Below are 11385 nucleotides of genomic sequence, written 5' to 3'. Positions count from 1 at the left end.
AGCCAAAGATGAATGTACTTGCTGCTTCAGCATTGCCAAGTCAATGCAATGACTATCCTACGGTTGAAGGAATCTGAATGCTGTCATATTACACTTTATTTTCCAGCTCCTTGGGGAAGAGGGGGTAAGATGTATTAAATGTGCAGTATTTTGGGCCTGTTTCACTAGAAATAGTTAGTCCTAGACAAGGACATACAACTAATACCAACAAGACTATTATGATCTGAGACTATCAAGGAGGAGAATGCTGTGAAACATCTTACTCTACAAAAACACCTACCTTTCCATTGCTGAAACACTCCTTAAAGCCAAGTATTTCATACTTGTGACCCTTCAGCTAAGAAAATCTAAAAAGAGAATAGAGAGAGCTGCAGGGAAAAAAACTGTATTTGAGAGCCTCACACCTTTTTCTAATTCTTTTCTGTAAAGTGGCAAAATACTCAAGATTCTTTCCTTTTTGTTCCTTTTCTTGTGTGCATGTTCTTTCACCTGAAAGCTTTTGAGTTATTTAAGAGATTCCCACACTTAAAGAAACAATTGGGTTCTGGACAGATTCCAGAAGGGTTCTATGTTAACTGGTCAAAACAGAACTGAAAAAAACAATTCATGCACTGCTTCGATAATTCAAAATCTTTCTTCCATACAGTAACTTATTAATTTGTCAACAAATATTTCAACAGCATATTTCATACTATTTACTTACTATATATAAGTTATTTCGAGATAAGTGTTATTTCACTCAGTGTATTGTCTGCTTCTCTAACAGAGCTGAAAAATTGGCTGTTTGAGGATCAGTTAAGGATCAAAGACAGAACTTTAGCTTTGAACAGAAACACAGGTATTTTGACAGGTTGTAGAAGATGCAATATTAAATATCTTTACCTTATTCTGACTTAGGGGTCAGAGTGGGAAGTTCTATCAATTAGCTGTATTATCACGGATTCTGTATGAAATAGGCTATCAGCATGAAATACTGAGCTATGTGGAAGAGCTTCCAGAAGAGTAGCACAAACTGGCAAGGGAACAATCATCCGTTTTAGGTTAGGTGAGTAAAATAAAATCAAATCATTAAGTTACTCTTTAATTTATTAGAGTACAACAGCACATAAACAATGAGTTCTTTATTACTGAGAACCAAACATCTAAAAAGAAAAAATAATTCACCAACTAATGCAGAACCATAATGCAGATGAATTCACTGCCTGTAAAAGTAGACAGGAGAACAGAAGAGTCTGAATAAAACTTAGACATATTTCTATGTACTCCAAAATCCCACTTCTAATTCAATCAAAAATTTAGAAATAGCATAACAAAAAAATATAGAAAGCATATTCAAAGTTTTCAGTTCTTTCCAGTAGAACCAAAGCCACCTTCGCCACGTTCTGTATCATCTAGAGTCTGAAAGACATCAATTATGATAAATTGGTTTAGTGTCTTAACTTGTCTTTTGTTTCTATACAACAGATATTGTCTATTATAGAAGGTACATTTACTCATACCAATAGCTATAACTGAGAAACTAAACGAAAATTTAAACAAATCACACATTGTGAGACAACTGTTTTCTGTTATATACTGAAGTGTTCCGTAAGTACCCGTTAACTCTGAAAGCTACTAAAAAAAGTAAAAATCCACATAGATGCATGAAGTGTCACGATTTCTATTCAGGTAGCAATGCTACTATGTAGTTTTAACACTGAAAGTAGTTGTAAAGCAAAGTATTTGTCTATACCATAAATTTCAGCTTATATACAACTATCTTAAACTATTGATTATCCAAAATAGCAGAAATATTTTTCTTCTGGCAACTTACTTGAACTTCTTCTAGCTCGGGATAGCAAATACGTTCACAGATGAGCTGGGCAATCCTGTCCCCTTTTTTAACTGCAATGAAGTTAAGACATTATTAGTTCTTTCCAAAAAAGTGAACAGTCAACACAAAATTTAGACAATTCCCTTTCAACAGTATCAGAATGTACTAAAGTGTAAACAGTTACTTGAAACTTAGTTGAGCAAATGCTAATGGCCCCAGAAAAATCCAGCCTAAGATAAACTTGTGCTTAGTCCTTTTAAGGTGCAGTTTCAGCAGCAGCACCAGCTCAAGGCATCTCCCCTCTTTCCTGCTTCCGTGTTGTGGCATCCTTAGTGTCATTAAGCATAAATGGTGCAGAGATGGAGACAGCTGTCTGTATGTAACGTGGTTCCTTTTGTGAACTAGACCCAGGAACTGATTGCTCTGGGGCAATCACCTGAACTGATAAAAGGAAAACAAAATTTCTGATTAGTACCCAATCTGGTTCACAGAACTCTCCTAAGCAGCTTGTGCTGTGAAGTTGCAGAAAAGGCTGCAAAAACACCGGCAATATTGTAACTGGGTCCTGACACTTAAAATTCACTGTTTGCAGAAAGACAGCATGATTAAGGGAAGATTCTATCTTTATTACTCATGTTTCCCAGGATCCTGGAGAAGTTTTTATCTCACATACCGCTCAGCTAGATAATTATTTTTTTTCCAGAGCAAGAAAGTAGCTTAATACAAAGTTGCACCTCGGTACAGCTCATGAATCTAAAGCTTAGCTAAGCAGGGGTGGTTTTTGTTTGTTTTGGTGTGGTTGGTTTTGGTTGGTTGTTTTCTTGGGTGGGTTTGGGTTGGGTTTTTTTTTCCATGCTGCCTAATTTGCTAGGAATGGAATTTTTTCCTGTTTCCTTGAGAGGACATCGTTAACTTTCCATGTTTTCATTAATTTTAACAAAAAAAATAACGGTGTCAGCTAATTCTAACTCTTCATGGACTTTTAAAGAAAAAATAATTTTGCATTTTCAGTCAGATGGCTGAAAACAGGCTCTGCTGAGCTTAACACTTACCTTCAAAAGTCTCCTTGCCAAAGTTGAAGAGCACCACGCCAACGTTTCCCCTGTAATCCTCATCAATAACACCAGCTGTCATAAGAAAGAATTAAGAGGAATATCCAGTTAATAAACACTGTCGGTATATTAGATAATGCTGGTTTAGGTTAGCAGATGATTGCAGTATCTCATATTGACATCCTTTACTCATGCACAATTAAGCAATACATATGAAAACACTGAAATGTCTAAAAATGCTAATCCACCTTGCAAAAACAACTGAATATTGTCACATATCAAGAAGTGTTTTACCACTGTACTACTAATTTTAGTTGTAATACTCTATCTGAAATCAAGACAGCTGTACCAAATTCAGGCTCCATTTGTTCTGCTAACTTTCAGCTCTTTGAGTGTCAAGCAGAAATCTGTTTTTAACAGCTCTTATTTGAGAGCTATGGATTTGCACAGATCCAAATCCCATCTCTCCGGCAGGGTAACAGAACTAAAGCAAGGTGGGGGTCGGTCTCTTCTCCCAAGTAACAGGCAACAGGACAAGAGGAAACGGCCTCAAGTTGTGCTGGGGTGGTCTAGGATGGATATTAAGAAAAATTTCTACACTGAAAGGGTTACCAAACATTGGAACAGGCTGCCCAGGGAAGTGGTGGAATTGCCATCCCTGGAGGTATTTAAAAGATGGGTAGACATGGTGCTTAGCAACATGGTTTAGTGGTGGTTTTGGTTTAGTTGTGGTTTTGGCAGTATTAGGTTGATGGTTGGACTCGATGATCTGAAAGGTCCCTTCCAACCTAGACAATCCTATGACTCTATAAAATAATTTGCTTTGTTTTATATAATAGTGAACACCGAGCCTGTACTACATAGATGCACTACAAAGAGAGATTCAACAAACTTGTAAAGGCAGCACAAAGAATTTTAAGCATCATGCAAGTTCTGCAGTCAGCTGCCCATACATTTGGTGCATTTGTTCACATGTGTCAATCAGCTGGAGAGCTGAAAGCCAGAATTCATGTTTGGCACATAAAATTATGTATATATGCTCATAAATGCATATAAAAAGATCATTAGCTCTTTGGATAAATTCTTAATTTGACAAATCATTCTCAAGTGTTTCTGTACAGCTAAAACAACACTTTTCTAGACCATATGCTGGGACAGATATTGCTATGCATTAGAGATTGATAATGGAATTTGCTAATTTAACATAACGAGGGCTAGTTTTATTTCTGTTATAATACCGTATTCTGCTCTGATACAATACTCAAAACTGATTACTACAGATTACTAGTTCTATTTAAATGGAGATTATGCTTTTATATATATAAAATGTACCTATTAAAGTAGTATGGTTAGGTTTATATGTGCAAGAAACTCTTGCATGTCACATTCTTGATGGAATTATCCAGAAAAGAAATTATAGAACTGAACAACTGGGGCTACTTAAAAATCATTCTAAATTAACTTTTCTGCCTTCATGCCTCTGACAGAGAGCAAGTTTATTTCTACATAATGACAAAAATCATATTTGATGTATTGCTTAGTGCTTAACTGCTAATGAAGCTTTTTGATCTACAAGACATTGCTGCTATTTTCTGGGAGAGAGGAAAAAAAGAAAAAACAAGAGTATCTAAAACTTAGCTTGTATTGGAGTAACTGGAGCTTAATGGCTTGTTAGTACTTCTATCCCTTTTCAAGCCCTAAACTTTTTTTTTTTTCTGGAAAGGAGTGTTAGAATGGATTTATACTAATTTACAATTAATCTAGTCAGATGGCTTCCCTGTCTTCTAAACAACAGCATTAGCACAATCTCAGCTTTATATAGAGACACTAAAATTTATTTTATAAGTATTCATTGTAAAGGCTGTCAACTTAAATAAGATACTTCTGTGAAAAGATACCAAATTCTTTTGACCACCTATTTGATGGCTGCTAGGGACTGGCTGTCTATGGTTTGAAAACTGTCTGATAACTGAAAGTGGAAAAGACTGATGAATGTTTCTGTGGCTGAAGTCACTCTTATTATTCCCTAGAGGAGAAAAAAATCCTCTCGCTAAAACTCTAATTTTCTAAGATTAGCTATAAAGTAAACACCTTGTAATGGTTCTACAGATGGTATCAGATATATTTTCTAGCAGGTAAGAATTGCACTTCCTGCACACTTCTGAGGATGAAGGCTTTCCAGAGGATGCAGAGAGGAAGAGCAGGCTTCTTCCTTAAAAGCATTCCCTATACAAACAGAACTTCTTTTTTTAGAGTTGAAGTTTTGTATTAAGAAAATAACACATAAAAATATAGTTTGTAGTCTAATGCTGTGCCGAGTGACTGAAACAGTGTCAAAGCTGTGACAACTTCAAATTCCATTAAAGGCACAGCTGGGTAAAGATTTTGTGAAATTAGTTTCCTACCAATCATTTTTGCTTTAAATGTATTCTACCTCCACTGACATAGTCTTAAGGAGTTTAATCACCATAAGGATTTTGAGTTCAAGCTACACTACTTATAGCAAAAACTAAAAGATCCTTGTAAAATACAGGAAAATGTGATCCAGGAAGAGCTGATCAGTTTTCCTGTTGTGTAGGGTAACAAACTCACTCCATGTAACAGGGTGTACTGGCAAAACATGTTAACATCCTTGGCATTCTGTTACTCCACAACACCAAGTTGCAATAATTATACTCATTGCTGAGCACTAAGGCACTTTTCTAAGTTACATGTATTGGGTGGAAATCACCTAAGTCAATTTTTGGAAAAATCATGCATTGGAATTGGCAGTCTGCCCTTCCATCATACTCTGTCAGAAGTCTGGCGTGTCACTGGTTGGGAAAGCATCCACACCTAGCAGATGCGAATTCTGAACATATTCTTGCATGATCCCAATTTTTCTCCCTGACCCTTAGGACTTCTGGCAATGTATTTTTACTTAAATGGATAATGCCCTCATTGTGACAAAAGTATTTCTGCAGGACAAGTTATAATTATGTAAGAACTGTTTTGGTTTTGTTCTATATTTTTTAATAAGTCCTTTATAATTGTCAGTAATAATTTTTACTCATGGTTTGTCAACTGTCAGCTTTTATAAATCAGAACATAGGTCACCCTGTTAAGCACATCTCGTTGCCTTCTGGTATTTCCTAGTTTAACTTTCAGACTGAATTGAAGAGACTGTTACAGAGCATGTATATTTTTTCATATAAACAAAAAATTGATTTAGAAGTGTTGCTTTAAAGAACCACACTATAGTAGACCATGTATAATAGAGTCACAGGGGTGTGAAGAATCTTTGATTTCCATCTTAGTGCTCTTTTGTATGTTACCCAGCAACAATTAAAAACCTTAGTGTAACAGACATGCAAGGATCAATGCTTATTTAAGACAAAGCCCAAATGACACAAAGCTGGCACAGATGCTCCTCTTTAACCTCTGATATCAGAACAGTATCACAGGCACAGCCAGGCTTTGATATGCCATAAAGCAGGCAGAAAAAAAGTAGTTCTGCAGCAGCTCTAAATTATACTGGGAATTGCTTTGCTCTTTGGCTGGCTTCGCATCAGAAAGAGAAGGATGCCTAGAGTTACCCTTCCTCACCTCCAGAGCCAAGCCTATAGGCAAGTAAAGGCTGAGTATCACTGCTCCAAATAGTCTCTCTCGTTTAACAGAGAGGGGGGGAAAAAACCCAATCAAACAACAACCTTCCACCCCCCCCGAAAAACCCCAAACCAAAAACCTAGAGAAGTGGAAAAGGTCTCAACTTTCCAGCACACTTTTCTTGTCAACTGCCATTATGGCTCAATTTATAATAAGCTTGCAAAAAATGTGCTCTCTCTTGTCCACCCGGCGCTTTAGAAGATACCCATTAGATGCACGGGTATCTTTATGTCATTACATCAGAAATGTAATTTTTCATTCTTTTACTACAATCTATTGCCAGAAAAACCAATTGCTTAGAGTTTTAGCAGGCAGAAAGCATTTTAACTTAGAACTGTATTCTTGTACGATTAGAACAATGTCATACACATTTAGTGCTAGTTAAATTGCTGTAGTTACAGCTGTGCTCAGAATAACTCCACAATAATCTTAGCAGCAAGGACTTCTGTGCAATTCAGATACCATTTTATAATACAATACCTAAGAGAATGTGCCTGTGCTCTAATCAGTCCATGGCAAAGCTGGAATTGAACTTTCAACTTCATTTACTTCATGCTGCAGTAACAGGGATATGCTAAAAGAATAGTGAGGCTTTCATGAAGGCTTCTGACTGTAGATATGTCTATAATAATTGGTTTTGGGGAGGTATCTGTGAATTTCAAATAAAGATTGAAGAAAAGCTCAAAATACTTAAAAAATAATCCCGTTGTTCAAAAGAAATCTATTGCTAGTACTGAACAAAAACCAAACCTGTAGACTTGTAGAAAGTGGGGTTTTAGTTTTATTTCTGTTTCAAAAGACTTCCAATTTTTAAGTCAAGAAATGTACAAAGTTACAAGTATAAATCTTGTTTTACATAATTTGTTATAGTTTTATCAGTAAAACTAAAGCTATTTTCATCCTAATAATCAAGGAAAGCTGTATTCCAGTGCTTTTTATCATTCCTATATATGTATCATTACTATATTCTCTCTGTGTAAAAGAATATATGCGTGTTATTTATTTAATCCATTCAGATGCTACACTAGACTGAAAAGAATCACACATAGATGTTTAGTCAAATGGAGAAAGCAGAATGTAAGAAGTCATCTTTGAAGCCTACATCAAAAAATAACTTTTATGCCAGGTATCGCCTACAAAAGTACAATACAGTTGATATTTTTTTAAAAACAGTATTTTTTTTTATAATTCAGCAGGTTTCAAAATATTTAGGAGGCACTGGCTGTCTGAGGTATTTCCCAGTTACCTCCTTTTGCCAGACTACCAACAAAGCTCGCGTTTTTTATTCACACCTATTACAATGTGAAATTAAGGCAGTTCTGCAATCAAGATTTAAAAAGTCTTAGTAAAAAGAACAAAAATCTTACCACCAACATCTATGAAGTGCTTTGCAGCTAAACCAGAACGCGGTGCTAGAAAACAAAATTATTTTTTTTTGTTAAGTATAGTAATTTATTTATTTTAAACCTCTTACACAATATTTATAGGTTAAATAATGTGTTTGCACAGAGTCGTGGTAGCAAGATCTGTTTCCACAGTCCTTCTAAAATAAGCATGATTTTACAGGAACTACTGTAAGTGTTAACGTATATATTAAAGCAAATAACAGCTGCTACAGGCTACAATAGAAATTGCAATCTTTAAGTGATATAAACATATCTTTGATTAGACCAGCAGCCACAGAGTAGGTTTATCCAAGGAATGTGGCTGGAGCAGACAACAACTAATCTAATCTCAGTTTATTTTTGGCAGCTACCACTGGTTTGGAATCATCTCAAATGGTCAATCTATTCAAATTACAGTGCAAAACAATATTTGGCAAGCACTTAACTATGAAATATTATACACAGATAAATTAAACGTGGAGGGTGTTTTCGGGTTTTTGGTTTTTTGGTTTTTTTACTTACGTTAGCCTACTTTGAACTGCTAAAATGTTACTCTCTTCAAAATTTTGTCTGGGATAAGAGAAATGCACACACATTCTCCTTTTAGATAAAAAGACACGGTGAACTCTCATCGGACTCTTCCAGTGGACTGGCATTGCTTTTTTTTTACTTTAAGAATTTGTACATAATTCAGAAAAAGAATACACAAAACATAACAATGTTTTATGTGGGTTCTCTCAAGTATTCTGTCACAAAAAGTAGTCAAATTCTACTACTCTAGTACTCTTACTTCAGGCTCAATTTTTGAACATCCAGGGGGGTACTTCCTTTATGTCCATTACCTATTGGTCTTATTCTAATTCTGAAACCACAGAGAAATAACAAACTATTGAATAGCCTATAAAGTTGTATATAGGTTATGAGCACTTTTGCTACTCACCTTTCTGTCATTTGACATGCACCAAACCTCAAATGTATTTTTAGACAAGAAATGTCTATTACAAGGCTTAATAAATCACACAGCCACGTGACACCTCTCCCCTGTGGGGACTAATTCTGAAAGCTTTAGGCAGAATCTAAATGTGAAGACGGCATCAAACCTGTTCTACAATGACTCTACAGCCTTTTTACAGCCTGTTTACTTACCTACTCGGCCATAGCATCCAGCAGGAAGTGCAATTTGAATGTCTGTTTTCACTACAGCCTTTTCCATGGGTGGTATCACACAGTCATAGGCACTGCATTAAAGAAAGAAACACTAATTTATTTAGACTATTTTCAAAATTTTCTTCTCTGTAACTCAAGGTAAAAATTACCCAGAATTATTCTTGCTGGGAATTTATACCATGGAACTTATACAATAAATATTTACAGGTTTGCAAAATCTAACGCTTATGCTAAAACACAATATATCCCCATTTTGATGATGCTTGCTTAAGATTTCAGTAGTGTCATTTGAACAGTATAGTCTCAAGATCGCTAGTTTTAAATGTTTTTTAACTGGTAAGATAGACAAAACCCCCCAAGTTTAACTTTAAATTGCTCATTAGGCGAATGGGATTGTGTGACTTTTGTGAAAAAGCAGAAATTTTAAAGATAACACACTCTTCTGATTAAGCTTTTTAACAGCAGATGCACTAATTGTAATAAAAATAATAATCTGTTACGTTAAATTTTAGGAAACCATGTTTGTGTTCTGAGCAAGTCAGAAGTCCACGACTCACAGGGTTCTGTTGGGAACAGCAAACTAGAGAGATTTTAAGAACTTTTTGAAGGTACCGAACTGGAGGCTTAATGAAAAGCAGTGATGAAAATACCACAGTGAGACTGCTCTCCTTGTTTAAGGTAAGCATATCTTGGCCTTGACAAACAGTTGATTTTTAAACACTGGGAAGCACTGAACAGTTTTTTATGGAACGGACTTTTTCCAGGTGTACAGTGCACCACTGGAACATGAACAAAAATGAACCTGGTGTAAGACATAACGAATACAAAGGAAAAGCACCAAGTGTGGTGAAGCAAAGCTTCAGGAAGGAAGGCAGATAGGTGAAGGAAGAGAAAGACAGGCTGATTATTCTAAGTAATACTAAAAAAGGGGGAAAGCTGGAGTTTCAGATATAGTGGTTGTATTTGATCACAGAAGCGCTATGCAAACAACCATGAGCCTAGCTGCAGATATTCCTGAAGGTCGGGAAAACCTTTTAACAATGGTTATTATCAGTTCAAGCAAACCAAACCCTAACTCTGTGCAGCACCCCACACGGTTTCTGGCCAACAGCGTTACCAAACTCGCCACCATTTCCTTTGGCTCAGAAGCCACGAGGCAAGGGCTGGCAGGGGGGCCCACGTGCGCTACCGTTTTCTTTTTTGTTTCTGGGCCTTCTGTCTTTGTTCAAGGTGGCAAGAAGATCCTAGATTATATAGTGCTGCTATATTTAGGTTTAGTTGAAGAGAAATACAAACTTTAAAAAAATAACAGCTGGTTAAAACAGATACATTTGGCACTCTAGCCCACCCTCCCTGCACTAACTTGTCATTGCCCCCTCATTGCCTCCCAGGATAATGAAGCAGTGACACGCTCACAACTCAAAAGTTCCCCATCCTACCACTGTAAAACTTAGATTTGCCAGAAGCACGACTCCCACCCGTGGAAATCACCCCATAAGTCGCCGGAGCCCCGAGCTACGGGCTCCCCCTGAGAGGAAATGGCCGGGGCGTGGCGCGAGCCCCTCCCGGGTGGGGCGCCCTCACCTGTACAGGTCGTAGCCCGCGGCCCGAGCAGAGCCCTTGGAGGGGGTGGAGGCGTTCTCGGACAGCTTGGTGAAGCGGAGCCGCGCGGTGGGCTCCTCAGGCAGCGAGCCCTTCTGCCTCTTGCTGGGGGACGGCTGCAGGACGGCCTCGGAGGAGGGCATTGCTGCGCGGGGAAAGGGATTGCGAGAGAGAACCCGTGAGGGGAAGAGGGAAAAGCCCGCGAAAACTAGCACGGCCCACTGCCGGCACGCACGGAGGGGGGGAAATCAGTGGCTCCCTCCCCGGCCGCTCTCTAGCGGAACACCGTCGCCACCCCTCGCCGGTGAGAGTGGCCTCGCCCGGCTCCTCAGGCCCTCGCTGAGGGGCCCCTGGGGGTGCTGGTTCCGCCCCGTGGAGGCGGGCGGGACGCGCCGGTCGCGCCGCAGCCTCCCCCCAGTCACGGCCGGGCGCCCGAGGCACCGGGACCGCGGCCGCAGTGCGGCTGGGCAGTGTATGCTCCCCCCAACCCCTCCCCGCCACCTTCTTACTGCGCCCGCAGGGCTGCAGCAGCCGCCTGGGCCACCTGGTCAGCATCGCGCCGCCGCCGTGTGCGGAGCGTGCTGCTTTCAGGCCGCCCGGCGCTCCCCGCCGCTCTCCGGCGGTAACAGGCTCACTGGGCGGAGGGTGGCGGCGGCGGCATCTCCGCCGATCCGGGGTCTACCTGCCATGCAGCGCGGCCCAGCCCCTTCGCCAGCGGCCC

At 39.0% G+C, this 11385-nt stretch overlaps 1 protein-coding gene across 2 annotated transcripts; it reads right to left on the bottom strand.

Moving 5' to 3' along the window:
• Positions 1 to 1068: 1068 nt before the first annotated feature.
• Positions 1069 to 11379, bottom strand: DUT (deoxyuridine triphosphatase). Of its 2 annotated transcripts, none has more exons than XM_014944430.1 (7): positions 11347 to 11379; positions 10647 to 10809; positions 9042 to 9133; positions 7878 to 7922; positions 2866 to 2940; positions 1814 to 1884; positions 1069 to 1398 (listed from the first exon to the last, which is right to left on the bottom strand). In XM_014944430.1, the coding sequence occupies exons 1-7, from the start codon at positions 11351 to 11353 to the stop codon at positions 1342 to 1344; spliced, it is 510 nt and encodes a 169-aa protein (XP_014799916.1). In that variant the 5' UTR covers positions 11354 to 11379; the 3' UTR covers positions 1069 to 1341. The 2 variants fall into 2 exon arrangements, with proteins under 2 accessions (XP_014799916.1, XP_014799915.1); XM_014944429.1 differs by lacking the exon at positions 11347 to 11379 and adding an exon at positions 11174 to 11280.
• Positions 11380 to 11385: the final 6 nt, after the last annotated feature.

Source organism: Calidris pugnax, unplaced genomic scaffold, assembly GCF_001431845.1.
Source record: "Calidris pugnax isolate Ruff unplaced genomic scaffold, ASM143184v1 scaffold70, whole genome shotgun sequence".
Lineage (NCBI taxonomy): Eukaryota > Metazoa > Chordata > Aves > Charadriiformes > Scolopacidae > Calidris > Calidris pugnax.
The sequence above is the reverse complement of the archived record's forward strand: the minus strand, read 5'-3'. Positions and strand labels throughout refer to the sequence as shown.